Source organism: Cherax quadricarinatus, chromosome 19 (assembly GCF_038502225.1).
Source record: "Cherax quadricarinatus isolate ZL_2023a chromosome 19, ASM3850222v1, whole genome shotgun sequence".
In the NCBI taxonomy this organism is placed as follows: Eukaryota; Metazoa; Arthropoda; class Malacostraca; order Decapoda; family Parastacidae; genus Cherax; species Cherax quadricarinatus.
The window spans coordinates 36,597,956-36,617,294 of NC_091310.1; the positions used below are offsets into that span (position 1 = coordinate 36,597,956).

The 19,339-nt window shown below is 41.9% G+C and overlaps 1 protein-coding gene across 2 annotated transcripts in view; it reads right to left on the reverse strand.

Moving 5' to 3' along the window:
* The window catches only part of LOC128688314 (protein FAM13A), a gene marked incomplete at its 3' end in the record, with an annotated part of 387,349 nt that overhangs the window by 350,125 nt on the left and 17,885 nt on the right, over window positions 1-19,339 (reverse strand). For both annotated transcript variants that reach the window (XM_070086656.1, XM_070086657.1), the window contains 1 exon segment: window positions 1,517-1,926. In XM_070086656.1, the coding sequence (XP_069942757.1) occupies window positions 1,517-1,579 (63 nt within the window).

The following is a 19,339-nucleotide window of genomic DNA, read 5'->3' on the forward strand; positions in this document are numbered from 1 at the left end:
AAGTGAGGTTATCCACAGAGTGTCGTTATCGCCATACTATTTACAACTATTATTGCTGTGTGGACAAAGATATACGTATGGAAAACAAGCCTTTATCTAGAGAACGTTTCCCTCTATGAGCTTTTGTAAGGAAAAAACATAAAAAGCTCTACGCTGAACGAAACGTTTAAATTAAGGCATGTTCTGCATACTTGTGTCTTTGAGCACACACGTGTAGGTGTTACACCCCCCAACCCTCAGTAACTGTGGCAGATCTCCGGGTAGGATATGTAAACCTTCCATTAAAAAAAAATATATTAAATATTATTATCATTAAACCTTTTAAATTATTATCATTATTAAATTAAAAGGAGCTGTTAACTCGTGTGGGTCATGTTAGGAAAGCATTAATAAAAAAATCAAGAGAGGCCATTTGACACAGCATGATGTTGGGTCTTCGTCTTTGTTTAACAGTGCTGTCCTATCATTTTTTAGGTCACTGGAAAATTATCAGTGTTATTAATACCGCGTCTTAAAAATGAATATACAACAAAATCAAACCGCAGAATGTCACAGCAGTTAATGCAGTCACAAGTAATCATATCCTTTCTTGGAAACCACAGAACCCACACTGAGACAAAAGCAGTTAATGTGAATACTATAACTTCAGATTCACAATGAAGCGCCCTTCTGCACACTGGTTTGCTCAAGAGGGCCTTAGTGTGAAGACGATACTGCATTCTTTTATTATTTTCTTGTCTCCAGGTAGGTTTACTGCCCAGTGCTTGTTGCACAGTACTACCCGGACATCTCCTCTTGCTCTTTGGGTTTTCCTAGTCCTCTTCACTCTAAATAATTCATATCCTCAGTTCAAGCACCGTTCTGGGGTGTGTGTGTGTGTGTGTGTGTGTGTGTGTGTGTGTGTGTGTGTGTGTGTGTGTGTGTGTGTGTGTGTGTGTGTGTGTGTGTGTGTGTGTGTGTGTGTGTGTGTGTGTGTGTGTGTATCTGCAGTTACAAGTAGCCAAAGGCGCTTTTCGACAGACACTTGGCCTACTGAGTGGTGTGTGCGCGTGTGTTGTTTACTGCCTTTCTTATTTTTTTTTTTTTGTTTCAAGGGCAGAGCTGTGCTTGTGGTGTCACGTCTTCAGTTTGTCTTATAACTTTGTTAAAGTTCCCAGTGATGGAGCACACATTGTGTCCTCTTGCATCCCACTACATCAGTCTGACACTATTTATAGACATTTTTTAAGTGAAGCGATAAACCCTCTAGTTGTGAATATTGTGAACATTTTGTCTTCAGTTTACAGAAGCGTGAAGTGTAATTCACAACTAACCTATAATTTGTAGGAGAAACTTTAGCCGACGTTCGGGTCAGTCTCCAACCATTAAGTCACAACATATGTGACCTGATATTTGTAAATTAACAACAATGATCCGGAATGGATCAAAATGTAATCTAAAGTTCCCTCTCTAGCTGATGATTAGTTGTGAATTGTTGCAGCCACGGTGTTGTTACTCTAGTGTGGTGAATACTTACCTGGGGCTGACATTTGGTATGTGCAGCACCATGCTGCTCACAACAGAACGAGGGTCGACGCATGGCTCGCACGTTCCTCGATGGCTGCTCGTAAAAGCTGCCTTCTTAGGGAAGTGCTGGTGGTGGCGTCGAAGGGGCGTAGAGGTGACGGCAGCGGCGTCCTCCCAACGCAGCAGGGAAAGCCCCGATAACGGTGGTGTCTTGGTAACGCAGTCGCGGGAGCCTCGGTGGTGGGGGTACTGGCGTTGAGGAAGGTCCAAACGGTGCCTGGGGAGTTCCCAGGGGCCCTGGTGGCTCTCCTGGGGTGGGGACGCGGCAACAGTTGAGAGACTCCGTGATTACTGTGACTTGTTCACTGGGCACTACTGGGAGTGATTGCAGCACACGCGGATCTCCTGTCCCCACACCCGCTGTCATAAACAAGAAGTAAACAAACGTGAGTCACTTAACATTAGTATCAAATAATGGTGCAGCATAAATATCCAGTTTACGTGATGCAGTAATACAATATTAACCATGCATTAGAAATGTGAACCACACATAAGAAATATTAGCCATGCAGTAGAAATTTTAACCATGGACGAAACGATATTAACCAGGCAGCACAAATATTTACCATCCGGTACAAATATTAACTATGTAGAAGAAATATTAATTATGCAGTAGAGATATTAACCATATTTACCATTTACCTGGAACACTAACCAGTTACGTGGTAATTTACTTGTGACAAGAAAGGACTAAGCACAAGCGACGAACAAAATATACCCTCAGCTAAACAACCATTACAAAATCAATCTTGATCTGAGCCCCTAGATTCAAATTAGGTCTAAGTTAGCCCTAGGTCTGATCTGAGTTAACCAGTCACGAGTGGTTAGGGATAAATTAACGCTTCTCGTTCTACATTCACTAGTCCATGAGCCTACAGAATGCATCACCTGCTTTGGCACTTCATACCTTCAGTGCCGGGCACAACACTTGATAAATTAGAAGGTAAAATCATTTTAGATAACATCCACTACATTCCACGTAAATGTTAATCCAACCAGACACCGGCGTAAATCTCAATTATATGTTGAACACCTGTTCTCTATCTCAGTGCCTGACATTCTTCCAGCCAAGAAAATTTAATTTGTGCATTTACGTAACTCTAGGCTCAGCGTATTTACTAACAATTCAACTTTTTTTTCATCGCATAATTGTGATTTAAATGGTTATTGTTTATTTGCAGGCAGTTTAATCTGTGTGGGCCTTTAGCCTACAGGTTGAAATGAAAATCTTACCATCTTGTGAAGCTAACATATTGTTTAAGTATTGGGACCCGAGTCAATGACTGAAACTATACCCTACCTAGGGCTTCATATGTTGAATAGTAGATACATGAACATATTGAGCTCACTTGGTAACGTGTGACTGACAGGTTTCTATTTGTCAAGTCAACTTATTTGAGACAAATACATTATTGAAAGATATAAATGCTGAGGATTTTATGCAGAATTATGTTACCATAGTTGCAGGGAACGCAAAGTTTCTATACTACGATGATGATGCCTTTGACGTTTGACTTTTAGAAACAAGTCATCACCTTTAATGAATAAAGGGTATGGCGTGATGGGCCAGGCTTGTGTACTCCGGGTGTGAGATTAATGATAAAGTAGCGACAGGAAAATTATACAAATCCTGTAACAAGAAGCAACACGAAAACCGAATAGAACAAAAGTAAAACTAATAATCATGAGACCTTAAACCATTATGAAATTGACATGGGGAACTGGGAATTAGACAGATAACCCGGAACTAACTTAAGAAAAATAAAGCATTAATGGGAAACTACATATCCAACATGTCCTAGATGACACAAAAATACGAGGAAAAGATGATCCAGTAAGACTGGATCTGTACACTGTACACTCAGAGAAGCAGACATAATAGAAACTGAATATAAGGCACCACTAGGAGTCACTGACTACATGGTCTTACGTTCTGATCACTAGTTGGAGGTGGGGATGTAGGGTAATGCATGAAAAAGTTTATTATGAGAGGCAGGGATGAATGTATTCCTTAATAAAGTACACTGAGAAAAAGAAACGAAGGTAAGAGAGTACAGGAGATGGAGAGTTTATCAAAGATATGCAAGGTTGTCACAGACAGATATATAACAGCAAAAAATACATGAAAGCCAATGCAGAGAGAGCTTATAGTTTATGAAGAGGTGTAGAGTATAAAAGGTTAATAACAGGGGTATAAAAGTATGCAGAAAAAAAGAGGACGACAGCAACCAAAAAACTAGGAACAACATAGCAAAGATCAAAGCAAAATTGAAAGTGATGCATAGACACACAAGATGAAAGATGGCAGAAAGGATAATAAACCTTGAGGGATAGAACTTAAAAAGATAAGAGAGAGGTGTGTGTGCGCAGAACCGGACAGAAGGCTGAAAGAGGTCTTCACAGGGGAATTAAGGAAGATGCTAAGAGGAGGGAAAGGATGAGATGAGCAACAAAACTGGAGGAAATTAAAATGACAGAGGAAGAAGCGAAAGGGTTCCTAAGAAAATTATACACAACGAAAGCAACCGGAGCTCATAAAATATCCCCAGGGTAATTTATTGAATGAAGAGAGGAGCTTTAATCCGCTAGCAAGGGTTTTCTACATGTTAATGGAAACAGCAATTGTCAGACGGCTGGAGACCTGCAAGTGTAATTCCAATATACAAAAAGCAAATAGAAAGCCCTTAATTATAGAACCAGTTTTGCTTATCATCATACTAAGATATGATCCTTTTATTTGTTCCAACTCTGATATCTCTACTACCTTGAAAGAATCCGCCAACACTGAACAACACTCTAAGCGATAGATGTTAAGTAATTTGAAGTATCACCATTGGCATTACCCTTGTTTTGAAAGTTCTTATTATCCATCCTCGCCGTTTAGGCTTTCGCGATATTTGCCTTATTGTGTTCTTTGAAAGGTCAGTTGACATAATTCCACCCAGATCTTTTACATGCTAACTTTGTTCTGTATGTTGATCTTCTGAGATCCAGGACAGTAACGGAAATCAAAGGGCTGAGGGAGATGAGTAGATTAAATATTCCTAAACTGAAAGAAATCATTGAACACAGTACCACACCAGAAGGTGGTGTAAAAACTGGCAGGACAGGCAATAGGAACAGGGAAGGTACTCGAGGGATTACAGGACTAAACGGAGAATGCAAGGCAGAGGATATTAGTAAAAAAGGATGTTTCAAATGTATCCCTACCACTCCTGATATAAGTAAATGAATTGTTGAAGAAAGTTGAAATCTATATGCTGTTGTTTGCGGATGATGTCTGATGCATTAATTTACACCTGACTTCATTTTTTTTTTAATTTTTAGGAATGAAGATATTGCCGTCGGCCAGTGTGTGTACTCACCTAGTTGTGGCTGTAGGGGTTGAGTCATAGCTCTTGGCCCCGCCTCTTCACTGGCCGATACTGGGTCACTCTTCCTGCTCCATGAGCTTTATCATACCTGTGTATGTGTGTGTGTGTGTGTTTGTTTTTATTTCGTTTCTCTTCCCCCATTCCATGCCATCCTTCCTAACCTGCCTTCTCTTTCTCCCTTCCCTGATATATTCCTTTAAACCCCTGAACCTTACTCCTTCTTCCATTATCCCTTAATCCATCCTTTTCCCTCGTCCTCTCCCTCACCTTGTGTCCCATTTTCCCTCTCTGCTTGCCTCAACGTCCCTGCCTGTATGCTTCCTCGTCACCGACTGTAGTAGAGAGAGTTAAGACTCCCTCGCAACATAGTGCCACCTGTGATATTCGTGTGGTGTCACCAAGGTCAAGTCGTGTATAATTTTTATAAAGATATAAGCTGCTCTCACTACCTGGCCTGCCAACTCTATTCGCTTTACCTGTCCCTCCTGCCTAATTTTCTTAAGTGCCACCTGCCAACCCTGCCGTCTCCCTGCATTTCCTGCCAGCAGTGTTGTCTCCCTGCATTCTCTGCCAGCAGGGGTGGCCGGATATGCAGTATTCGTGTCCATTTTCCTGATAAGATGCCAACCACACTTACCTTTTTAGACGTCCCTTACCAACCAAGACTCTTAAATTTACCCTACTAAGCAAACATCCTTAAATGTTTCCTACCACCTAAGACATCCTTAGTTCCCCTACCATCACTTGCTTCCTCAAATACCCTTATAGTCACCTACGTCACTCTCACCGTGACCACTACATAGACCTGCCAACTCTCAGTGGAGAGCAGCATATTCTTAACCTCTTCTGATGTCTCCCATCGTCCATCATTATATTCTAGTTCTTACCCAGTATCTAACTGATGCTTCAGTCCTTTAACCTTCATTTCTATTTACTCTCGTCTAGAAGCCGCAAAAACATATACCCGTGACAGGTTTCGAGGGTTGCTCTACTCTCGCAGCCCGGTATGAAGGCAGACTTCCCCCTTTCATTCAGACTCTTAAAGTCTCAATGTCTCTTAGCATCTTTAAGTCGAAAACAGATACGCCAGCTTCTCCTATCAACTTTAAGACATGCTTTTTACCTTCTTACTCTCAGCATCTTTAAATATGATATGGCCGCCGCCTCCTCCTCCTCCATGAGTTTATTTATTTGTTGCTCTTCCTAAAGATCTTTCAGGACTCTCACATGTCTCCTTTCCGCCCCTTCCCCCTCTTAGGATTTCACAGAACCTTTGAAGCTGACATAGCTACTGAACCTTAACTCGAATGTTTGATGATATCCACATCCTCCTACCGAAATCTCCTAGCTCAGACTGACAGATTTTATCACTTGGTGTAAGACGCCCATTCTGTGTAATGGAATATGATGGAGAAACATAGCTAGCCTTTGTTCCCACAATGTAACTACTATATATAAGTGGGTAGCAGCACACTGCGGCTTTGTTCAATTTTGTTCAATCAAAAAATATAAGACATTCAACCTACATCATCCCCCCTCCTAACGAAATGTTCAAGGTTCGTCTCCTCTACGTCTCCTAGTGTTTCAGAGCACCTTCAATCCAAGTTCTCTCTGCCTCTCCTAGTACTTCATAGCACCTTCACTCTACGTCCCCTCTACCTCTCATAGCGTTCATGGCACCTTCAATCTAAGTCCTCTTTATTTCTAATGCTTCATAGCCCCTTCTCTCCTCCCTCTCCTATAGCGCTTTCTCTAAGCTTCAAACTCCACCTCTTCAATATCTCCTAGCTTAATTGTTTTCCCCATTTGTTAGCGTCTTGTAATTTGCTCAAGTTCTCCCTCTTCCCCCACCCATTCTATATTCTAAGACTATGCACCTGATCCATCCTGCCTGATGATATGACAGATAAACCGTTTTTATTCCCACTGTATCACTATCACAAACAATACGGTAGCGGCACACTGCTGATGTATCCAATTTTGTTAAAAAATATTTTAAGATCATGTGACACTCTAGCCTGGCAGAGGTCCTGACAAGTTAGATTATTACCTACGTAACTATACCCCTACCCCAACCCCAATACCCTCCATGATCTCCCCCTCTCTCCTTCTTGAGTAACTAACCTCGGCTCCCTTTCCTCTTTCCTTTATAGAACACTAAGAGACGAATTGAATGGTGAAGGTCATTCACCAACTACATTTTAATAGCCTTTACCGAGAATTCCAAATATTCTTCTTGAAGGAGGTAGAGAGAATGAGTGGAAGAGAAGGTGGGAAGGAAAAAATGAGAGAAAAAAAGGAGTGAGAGACAAAAGGGGAGGGAGAGAGCGTACATAGGTGTACATACGATAAAATAAATTACCGAGTATATCAGTTACCTTTATCATCTTCAACAGGGAACATTAAACCTCAATATGGGCCATGCAGCGTCTGGGAAATATGATGTAATCAGGTTTGATCCAAGGAAAGGAAGGGAAGCTCCAATTCCTTAAATGAAGAGTCATTCACCAGCATCAAAATATTTCCCCTCAAGAAAACGTTGTCATCAGAGAAAGACCACTAGTCTAGCTGTATCAACGTGCCTGTTATACAATCAGTATACCGAGTGTGATTAACTGTATGTTATGTTACCGCAGGAAACATTTAGGAAACACTATAAAGTTACAGGAGAGAGTGAAAGCGTATTTATCAGTTCATTATCGGACCTGATCAGTCTGAAATTGATAATAACAAACAGCCTCCCTGACTAAACAGTGTTATTCAGTGTGATTCATGACTATCACGAGTGCTACACTCCAGCCTCGCGTTCAGAGGGACCCTCCCTCTGAACGTGTTTGCTGGGCTTTATCCTCTTTTCTGTAACATTGCAAGCTCCTGATGATGTGTGTTGATTGCAACACGAAAGAGCTATCATTCAACTCCCCCCCGTGGTTGTTTTGCATCTTATATCTTCCCTATTATAGGTGGTGAAAAGGTTACCATGCAGCTTAAATGATCCTTGTGAAGCTGATAAGCTTTAAACCCCATTAAATCCCTGAGGAAGACAGTGTTCTTAGGCGGCTCCCTGCACTAAGAATACTGTAGTCTTATATTCTTACACTGCTTGTACAGCAGGGTTTATAAATTAGAGAACCACGTTGTTTTTATGTGAACCACCTCGGAGCAGTTTCCTTTCAGTGTTTTATGATTAGATTTGGAAAACGTGAATGAACGAGAGGGAACGGGGAATAAGGAAGAGAGAGGAAAAAAAGAAGAGAAAGAGAGAGAGAGAGAGAGAGAGAGAGAGAGAGAGAGACTGAGCGTAAAAGTGACAAGTGATTTGGGAATAAGAAAAGGAGGGGGTAGAGAAGATGAAGAATAGAAAAAACAGAATGTATAAATCAGATTAACAGGTTATTTTATTCTGAAGACTTAGACCATGTATGGACATGAAACCAACCCTCGCCCCTTGAGTCACGTCCTTCCTGCTCTCAATTTGCACACCAACAACACGAATCCAAAGCTCTCGGGCAGAGAGGCCTATTAGTGCTTCAGAACGCGAAGAGCTTACCAGTGCCAATTAAGGAACTAAATCTCAACCCTTAGGTAAACCTCAACGGGCGTGGTAGGTGGAAGGTGAGAGGGAGGGAAGGTACAGAAGGATGGAGAGGGAGGGGAGGGACAAGAGAGTGGAGAGGAAGAGAAGGCACAAGAGGATGGAGAGGGAGGGAAGGTACACGAAGGTGGAGAGGGAGGGGAGGTACATGAAAGTAGAGAGGGAGGGGAGATTGGGGGATACGGGAAGAAATGGTAAGGATTCTTTACACCCAAGGTCAGATCTATGAGAAGTGGGAGGGGTTAGTGGTGTGGGTTTGGTGATGGTTTGGGGAGGTGGTGTTGTGGGTAAGGTGTAGGATAGGCAGTAGAGTGGGAAGGAGATGTGGAAGAGATGAGGTGTGGGGAAAAGAGCAGGTGAATAAATAGGTAGTTCTGAAAACTGAAAGCGATTTGACCGTGTAGACCACTCAAGTGCTCTTGGCAATAAATAAAAACAAAACACATAAGAGAAACAGATAAAAACTAGCATGAATAAAACACAAAACAAATAAATACTGTCACACCAAGTAAAAATAACCAGCGTTAGTTAATAGTCAAAATAAACTGTTAGTGTCAAAATATTCGTAAAGTTCTACGAGACCCTATAGTCACCCCTAATTATGAAAACCATAATGAATTGTTCACATGGGTGAACAGTTAAATTTGCTTTCATAGTCAGCTACACACCACAAACTACACAAAAGGTAGGTAGGAGCAGTGCAAACAGGTATCCAAACCTTGTATAACTCTCTTCTCATATGTAGGGCCCAATGAGCCAGTGACTTCCAAAGGACACATATATGTATGATGCCTACGAAGTCACTAAGGACGACGTTTGCTATAAATCAAACTCGTTATAGCAGCCTTCACCTCTGCTTCTGTCTATTCATTTCCCAGGACACCAACATGACCCAAGCACCAACAAAACTCCAAATCCTTACGTTGTGCATGGAGGCAGGCTAAAGACTCCTGGATCTTTCGGACCATAGTGTGGACAAAAACATACTGAGCCAGAGTAAGCAGAGCACTTGGGACCTGATGAGATAGTAAACTGAGATCCAATTAAGCCAGCTATCAGGGCGAGAGCAGCGAGGATTAAGTCAAGTTTTGCAGTGAACACAGAGTACTCATATGGTAACTGTGCACGATTACTGCAACCTCGTCGGTGATCAGCGCACTGTCAACAGTCAGTAAAAACTTTTATTATTGAAGCGTGAACAAGTATGCTCCAAGAAAGTAGTAAAGGTCATCACCAGGGATCTAAACCTTGGGGTCGCATTCCACTGCCTACACTGTACAAGAAGGGAAGGAGAAAAATCAGTCTCTCTGGCTACAGACACATCAAAGCCACAATCTAGAACGGTACAGAAAGACTCACGAACAGCAAAGGGCTTGCCTCTTCTCTCCTCTGCAAAGAAGACCAAAGAATGACCTAGGTAGCCCGTTGTACATCAAACCCAAAACAGGTAGTGCAGAGTTAATTCCTCATTGTGGAGATCCAGGGAAGGCTTACCATTCAACATAGAGGCTTTCAACAGAAAAAAGCATGGAATGAACCCGTGCAAAGCCGTATCACTAGTAGATGAATAAGGCTTTGCGAGCGAGACAGAGTTAGCCGAGAAGCAGATGTGGCAGCCATACTCCAGCCTGGAACGACACAAGGCAGCATCAAGGCGAAGTGTCAGCATAGTTGCTGATCCCTGTGTTATATAGCATAGCATATAGTATCATCCATGTGCTTTAGATAGGAGATCCCTTTTAGGCCTGTGACTGTTGTGTGACGTCACGGGATGCGCATGTGTACGGTCGTACCTCTGCCTCCCTCTCAGTCGGCGTGTAGACCTAGACAGGCCAAGACAGGCAGAGGCTGGGCTCCATTTCTCATCATCTCAGTCTGACAATATATATCGTTACCATCCAACAAGTGTGTCTACCTTCAACCCTCGATATCTCCATTTAAGAACCCCTACAATAAATGGTGACAGCGGTGTGGGCGTAAAATTGATAATTACGCCTATGTACGGAGATCTCTTTCGACCAGCAAGACGGCCATTTTGTGTCCCCAGTAGGCCGACCTAGCCAAGCCAGTTACCTCAAGTCAGCTACTCTCTCAAGCTCCTACCAGCTTCTACACCATTCACTGGTCAGTCTCTTTGTATTAGTGTTCATCTGCTTATTTGCATCACTCCCGAGGGGTTGACCCGAGTTTGCAAAATAAGCCAGCTTCCAGTCTGTGGTGAGGGAGCCCAGACGAGCCTATTTTACTCCATCCAGTTCCTTTGCCTGCCAAGCCAGCTTCCACCCCTGCTGTGCTCATCGTGTGAAGTTATCAAGCTATTCTGTGTGAAGGGTTAAGATAAGCCAGCTAGTAACTAACCCAGGTGTCTTACCCCAGTACTCAAGCAAGCCACGTGAGTAGTCTTCATCGCCTGTGATTCAAGCTCCAAGCCATCCTGAGTGCTCTTTTTCATCCTTGTGGTGTTGTGGTATTTCGTGGGTGTATTTTAAGCTAGCCAGCTTAGAATATCTTTGCGGCAGTGTGGCTGTTCTCAGTGAGGCTTACGCCGTTCAACCCATAGGCCCAACCACCCACTCACCACGTGTGTCTCACCATGCGGTCTCAGACGCCTTAGCCCTGTTATACCCACAAACCCAACCACTCTCACTGTATTGTGGTACTCACCCAACCTCTACCAGTGTTTTGGCGCACTACTAAGGGTTGTAGCACCATATTTTAAGGACCACATAGGGGGTCAAGAGCTAGAGTGTGTTTCGCACCACCGTTAAAAGCCTCCTGTGTGAGTTCATCGTCGATGTAAGCGCAATTCTACGATCACGTGTGCAGAGGACAGCAGCAAGACGACATAAACAATCCTCCAACTTTCCACCATCAACCTCATTCTTCACCATGTCGTTAGAGCGATAATTAATATTTTTTTTCATAGAGACATTTGCAGTGTTGAGACATTTCTTTTGTGTTTCCAGTGATTTTTTTTCTTAGTGACACTCAGTGACTCTCGATCAGACTCAGTGTTTGTTTGCAATAATCTTTTAATCTCCTTAATTCAGTGTTAATTTTCGTGCATTATCTTATGTCTGTTGTGTTGTGTGTCTTTTTATACACTTGAAGTAAGTACCTAGTGTTTTTCCTTGTTGTGTGTGCAACATATGAGCAGTATAGAACTTGTGTTTACACTTCAGAATCACCTTGTGTTCTCAGTATTCCAGTGAAGTATTTCAGTAATTTATCAGCTTTATTCTGCATCACAACTCAATGTTGTCTCAGTTATATATATTCTGCATCACAACTCAGTGTTGTCTGTTATAATTTTTTCTTCCCAGCATTTGTGTATTCTTGTTTTGTTCCCTGTGTGTTGAACATTCTTGTGTTCATATTCTTTTCATTTAGTCAGTGTCTAATTTGTCTTATTTCCACAGACAATAGTGCCATTATTTTGTGCAAGCAAGAAATCATTTTTACAAAATTTTTCACACATCAAGTTTCATTGCAAGAAAATTCTAGTATTGTGTTTATATTGATGTGTTATGTTCTGCATCACTGTAAGTGTTCAAACTTTTTTTGTTCTGTGTTTTAGCACCTATTATTTTTCATGTTTCAGTGAACAAATTCACTCTTAGTGCAATTTTTAAGTTCTTCTTTTAGAGTAAATTGTTCTTTTGCTTGTTAAGTGTTTCTTGAGTGCAGTTAAGAGTTAAAGTGTTCATTCCTTGATATATTTCTTTTCTTGTGTGAGTAATAATTTTTATTATTGCACATTGACTCATTTTGCAATAATTCTTGTGCAAATATTGTGTTGCCATTAAAGTTTTTCTTGCAGAAATTTTATGCAGTACTTGGTGATTAGCAATTGTTATTTTGCAACATTGCTACAGTTTATTTCAGTGCAGTTTATTATGCTCTGTTCTGTGCCATTTTATTTTATTCCAGTGAATTGTGTCCCAGTTTGTTATTATTTTTGCACAAGTTTTATTGAGTCCATTTTATCATTTTATTGTGTATTTCCCTGTTGCATTGAAAGTAAAGACAACTCACTGTGCCATTCATTCAATTTAAAGTAAAAGTTGAGCAAATCAGATTTGAGTAAAGTACAAGTTCTCTTGATTTTCAAAGTGTTGTTCATTGAGTTGCATATTTTTCTTGTGTGAGTTCTTTGCTTACTGTGTGACCTGTCAATTTTTAATTACTTATGCAGAATAGTTAAGCATTTTCTTCCCATTTAAGCTTATTGTGTCATTCTCTCCATTTTTCTTGCCTTATGCACTTGAGTAAGTTCACTGAGAAGATGTCCCAGTCACTTTTGAACGTTCACTTAGTGTATCATGCCAGTCAAAGTCAATATGAATCAGTTCACAGTACCAACATTCCCTTACTGACTGAAAGACAATACCTAGCCCTTGAGCAATGTGTTTGTTCTCACAGCTTGTATCTGAGATTTGTTAAAGTGCTGCGAAATGTGAAGTTCAGATTAAGTTCCTATAGATCCGTGAATTACTTATTAATGTAGCCGAGTGGTCAGGCACTAGTAACTCTGTCACTCCCATCTGTGTTCCACCTACACCTTCAGATATGCAAGATAGTGTATTGCCTCAAGTGTCCGAGGATGCTCAGATTGCTTTGAGCACTCTGCCTATCCCTGCAATGTCTGCTAGTCCAAGTAGTAGTTTCTCCAAAGGGGACGCCTTGTCGGAAAACGATTACTTGAAACTAGTAATGCCATCTCTTGTTGATGTCACATGCCGTCTGCAGAAAGACGTCTCTGTTGCGGCTAGTGCTCTCACTAGAGTGTCTGTTGTTGTTCCTAATGTTCCAGATGGTGATAACGTCCTAGTTGACAGTGATTCCTGCAAGGTCAAGGGTTTATTTGTTGAACCTTCCTTACACGTTGTAAGAGACAGTAAGATCCATTTACTCCTTGCTAACACTTCGGGTCACAGTGTTCGTCTCGGAGCAAATACCAACCTCGTTGACCTAGTTCACTATCCTTACCCTGTTCAAGTACAGGATGACGTGCCACCTGACCAGTGGGTCAGTGCTATTTCAACAGTGGAGACCTCATCCACTCCACTGGATCAATCCATCCCACTAGTTGAGGAGAAAGACTTAGCTCCCACTGATTTCCCAGACGAAGTCCAGCGTTTGTTGACGCTGTTGAACAAACGTCGTAAAGCCATTGCCTTACCAGGTGAGAAGATGGGTATAACGAACTTATTGTCCCATCGTATTCCACTTGAACCTGGTACCAGACCTATTTATATACCTGCGTACAGAATGCCTCATTCCCAAGTTGCTGTCGCAGAGGAACTGATCAATCAAATGCTCAATGATGGAGTTATTGCACATAGCAATTCATCCTGGAATGCACCCTTGATCCTAGTGCCAAAGAAGGACGGCACTTGGCGCCCGGTGATTGACTTTAGGAAGTTAAATGCGAAAACCATTCCAGATAGTTTCCCACTTCCTGTCTCCCACAGGTCATTATCACTTCCTCCGTATGGCGTTTGGATTACGATCGTCTCCTATCACGTTCTCTAGACTCATGACCAACATCTTTAGAGGTCTTATAGGTAAAGCACTTATGGTGTACTTAGACGACGTAATCGTCATGTCCGAAGACGTGGATACACACCTGAAAAGACTTGATATAGTACTTGGCAAGCTTGAAGAAGTCAATTTAAAGATCAAACTGTCCAAATGTCAATTTTTCAGATCAGAAATTAAGTTTCTGGGTCACGTAGTCACTCCTAGAGGGGTTATGACTGATCAAAGTAAAGTAACTGCAGTACTAAATTTTCCAACTCCCAAAACTGCTGATGCTGTAAGATCCTTTGTGGGCTTAGCAGGTTTTTATAGATCTTTCATTGCCAATTTTTCTTCCATAGCTGCTCCGCTAACTGAATTGCTTAAGAAAGATGCTCCTTTCGTTTGGACCTTCCGTCAAGAAAGAGCATTCCAAACTCTAAAAGAAAAGTTAACATCTGCTCCAATTTTGAAATTCCCAGATTTTTCTAAGCCTTTCTATCTAACAACTGATGCTAGTTCAATTGGCATAGGTGCCGTACTAGCTCAGAAGACTGATGGCAAGTACAACGCAGTTGCATTTGCTAGCCGAGTCCTTACGAAGGCTGAACGTAATTATACAGTAACGGAGCAAGAAGCTTTAGCAAAAGTATGGTCTTTAAAGCACTTCCGAGACATTATTTACCAGTACCAGTGACTTTGTAATGAGCCAAGAATTACTGTATCGAACAGCCGAGTTGGGTACTCCAAGTAGAAGAGTTTACCAGTTAGTAATTCCACAGTCACTAGTGAACGTAGCTCTACAGCTAGTTCATGATGCACCAGGTGTTGCACACCCTGGTATGGATCGTTCTGTGAAACAAGCCAGAATGAAATACTTTTGGCCACGTATGGCAACTGACATTTCAGAGTATGTTAAGAAATGTAGTGTTTGTATGCAACATAAAGGAAATGTCAATGGTCCTAATCCAATCCAAGTGTACCCAACCACTAGCGAACCATGGGAAAGAGTTGCCCTTGACTTGTTAACCAATTTTAAATGTTCCCTCCAAGGCAACAAACATCTGTGTGTTATGGTAGACCATTTCACCAGATATTGTGAGTTCCTATTGCAGATAAGACTGCAGAGACAGTAGCTAAAGCGTTTAAAGAACGCATTATCTGCAGGCATACCACCCCTAAGTCCTTAGTAACAGATAATGGAGGTGAATTCTGTAATGAGATTCTTGAAAATCTGTGTACTTTATACAAGATCTCTAAATCCACCATTGTTCCTCATCCTGCCAGCAATGGGTTAGCCGAAAGAACCAATAAGAAAGTACTTGATGTCCTGAGAGCCACTATCAACCCCAATAGTGAAACTTGGGATGAAGTCATACCAGATGTCCAATGTGTCATAAATTCTGCTTACAATGCTTCAATAGGTGATACTCCACATTATGCATTGTATGGTGTAGACAAGCGTTTACCCTACGAGTTGTTATATTCCACTCCGAAACCTAATTACATACAACCCTGATGATTTCGTAGCAACTCGTACCAGCATGGCTCAAAGTGTTTTTAGAAGAATCCGTGAAACACTTCATTAATCAACAGCAGAATTTACTAGAGTAACTAATAGCCATGCTAAGCCATCAAAAGTAAAAGTAGGTTCAAGAGTAATGCTGACAAACTTCAACAAAACATCCGAAATGCCTAAGCTCGATCAAAAGTTTGTCGGACCTTATCGAGTTGTAGAACATATCTCTGGTAATAAGTATAAGGTTAGAGAAATTAGTACTGGCAAGTACAAAGAATCGCATTTAGATCATATGAAATTAGTATGCGATGTTGATGATATTGCCACCCAGACTAATGTGACAGATGCTGAAAATCCTCTTGACTCTGTACCCTCTACCTCAAATACTCAGTCAGATAACCAACCTGAATGTCGTTACTCCTTGCGTACTCGACAAGTAATGAGAAACCCACAAGTATCTTTTGTAGATACTCGTTCAGATCTCCCTCAGTCAAGGCATGTGTTAGCCATTGCAGAGGAATTCGATCCTCCCAGAGATAACCATTCTGCATATGTAAACCTCACCCTCGCAGAATTGGGTTTAAATATACATAGTCTGTATAACTAGATGTCCTAGATGAAGTAAATTGTCAACTGTTTGTTATTAACTGATTAGTTTTTTCAGAATTTTTTTTTTCGTATTCACGTTCCCTCCGTATTCTGAGAATTGACAGTAATAGTCTGAGTGCACCAGATGCCTTTGCTGTTAATTTCACCTTGTATATATATATTAATTCTTCCTCAGAATCCGTAGAGTGCATGAATACAGATCGATCAATCAATTCCACCCATATTGTATAATGATTTGTTCTCATAGTTTGTAATGCATTACGTTAAAAGTGATTACGTTAACACCCATTACGTAAAACTCATTTTGTTAACATCCATTATGATACCATCCATTAGTTCTAAGTTATATATGAATTTGTTATTGTATAGAATCAGCCAAGAACCGCCTGCCTGTTCAGCTTATAAGATAGTGTGTATGTCGAGACGACATACGTAACATGACCGAGCTGTCAGCATAGTTGCTGATCCCTGTGTTATATAGCATAGCATATAGTATCATCCATGTGCTTTAGATAGGAGATCCCTTTTAGACCTGTGACTGTTGTGTGACGTCACGGGATGCGCATATGTACGGTCGTACCTCTGCCTCCCTCTCAGTCCGCGTGTAGACCTAGACAGGCTAAGACAGGCAGAGGCTGGGCTCCATTTCTCATCATCTCAGTCTGACAATATATATCGTTACCATCCAAGAAGTGTGTCTACCTTCAATCCTCGATATCTCCATTTAAGAACCCCTGCGATAGAAGGATGGACCACCAATCCACTCTACAAATGGTGGGAGAGCACCTAATAATGTCTAACTCTTGCAGACCATCCACTCTAAGCTGCTTTATAAGAGGGGCCCCCATCAGACCCCAGTCAAACATTATTCCCAACAATTTTACCTACTGATATGGGATAAATTAAACTCCACGAAGCAGCACATGGGGCGGAGGCTGTTAAACCTGGCACCAGCTATAATGAACAGACCGGCTTCGGAGTATCTTCATTACAAAACGTTTCGCCTACACAGTAGGCTTCTTCAGTCGAATACAGAGGCAAAAGAAGCAGTAGAGATGTAAAGACTACGTAATTTTGAGGCGCCCAGTCCCTTAGCCTGAAGAAGAGTTCTGGAACAATGTGAAGTTGAAGCAACAGAATGGAGGCGGAGCCCACTAGTAAAAGTAAGAATGTAATCACTGAGAGGCAGTGTAGCAAACCTCAACGAGTAGATCCTTACTTTTACTAGTGGGCCCCGACTCCATTCTGTTGCTTCAGCTTCACACTGCTCCAGACGATGGATCAGAACTCTTCTTCAGGTTGAGGGACTGACCACTTCAAACCTACATCGTCGACTGATTATAATCAGGGGTTCCCAACCTTTTCCATCCCCCGCATCCCTCAGGAAATGTTTGATTAGTGTTGAGCAATTAGAAAGCTTTTGGTAAAATAAACGGAATTGTGCTTTTCATTAAGACTCTTTGTCGCACCCCCTGAAATGCCATCTCGCACCTCCTGGGGGTGCGTGCTTCCCAGGTTAGGAACCCCTGGATTACATCGTCTTTACATCTCTACTGCTTATGCTGGCTCCTCTGTATACGACTGAAGAAGTCTATTGTGTAGGCGAAACGTTTTGGAATAAAGATACCTAACTATTGCACATGTTTCTTATCAAATCAAGTGTCTCTGGTCACCGGAGCGTGCTCTCTGGTCCGGGCTTCTGCTTTAGAATTTACGAGAATTAACTGACCGATCAGAAGGGAAAGGAGATAGTGGAGACAGAGATAAACAGTGGAGGGGAGAGAAGAGAAAAGAATGAAAAGAGACAGAGCCTAGAGAAGCGGAAGCTACAGTGAAGGATCACAGTGAGAGAAGCTTCAGGGAAGCTACAGTGAAGGATCACAGTGAGAGAAGCTTCAGGGAAGCTACAGTGAAGGATCACAGTGAGAGAAGCTTCAGGGAAGCTACAGTGAAGGATCACAGTGAGAGAAGCTTCAGGGAAGCTGCAGTGAAGGATCACAGTGAGAGAAGCTTCAGGGAAGCTACAGTGAAGGATCACAGTGAGAGAAGCTTCAGGGAAGCTACAGTGAAGGATCACAGTGAGAGAAGCTTCAGAGAAGCTACAGTGAAGGATCACAGTGAGAGAAGATCATTCTCAAAACACTTTCTCATGGGAGTGACCACTGTTATTGAAATACTACATTGTTAACTTTATTAAATGGAAAGAAGGGTACACATGAGAGAATGTACATACAAGAGGTACACATGAGAGAAGGTACACACAAGAGGTACACATGAGAGAAGATACATACAAGAGGTACACATGAGAGAAGGTACACACAAGAGGTACACATGAGAGAAGGTACATACAAGAGGTACACATGAGGGAATGTACATGCAAGAGGTACACATGAGGGAATGTACACACAAGAGGTACACATGAGAGAAGGTACACACAAGAGGTACACATGAGAGAAGGTACACGTGAGAGAAGGTACACATGAGAGAAGGTACACACAAGAGGTACACATGAGAGAAGGTACACACAAGAGGTACACATGAGGGAATGTACATACAAGAGGTACACATGAGGGAATGTACACACAAGAGGTACACATGAGAGAAGGTACACACAAGAGGTACACATGAGAGAAGGTACACACAAGAGGTACACATGAGAGAAGGTACACACAAGAGGTACACATGAGAGAAGGTACACACAAGAGGTACACATGAGAGAAGGTACACTCAAGAGGTACACACGAGAGAAGGTACACACAAGAAGTACACATGAGAGAAGGTACACACAAGAGGTACACATGAGAAGGTGCACACAAGAGGTACACATGAGAGAAGGTACACACGAGGTGCACATGAGACGGTACATACAAGAGGTACACATGAGAGACGGTACACACAAGAGGTACACATAAGAGACGGTACACACAAGAGGTACACATGAGAGACGGTACACACAAGAGGTACACATGAGAGACGGTACACACAAGAGGTACACATGAGAGACGGTACACACAAGAGGTACACGTGAGAGACGGTACACACAAGAGGTACACACGAGAGACGGTACACACAAGAGAGGAGGTACACATGAGAGGAGGTACACACAAGAGAGGAGGTACACACAAGAGAGGAGGTACACACAAGAAAGGAGGTACA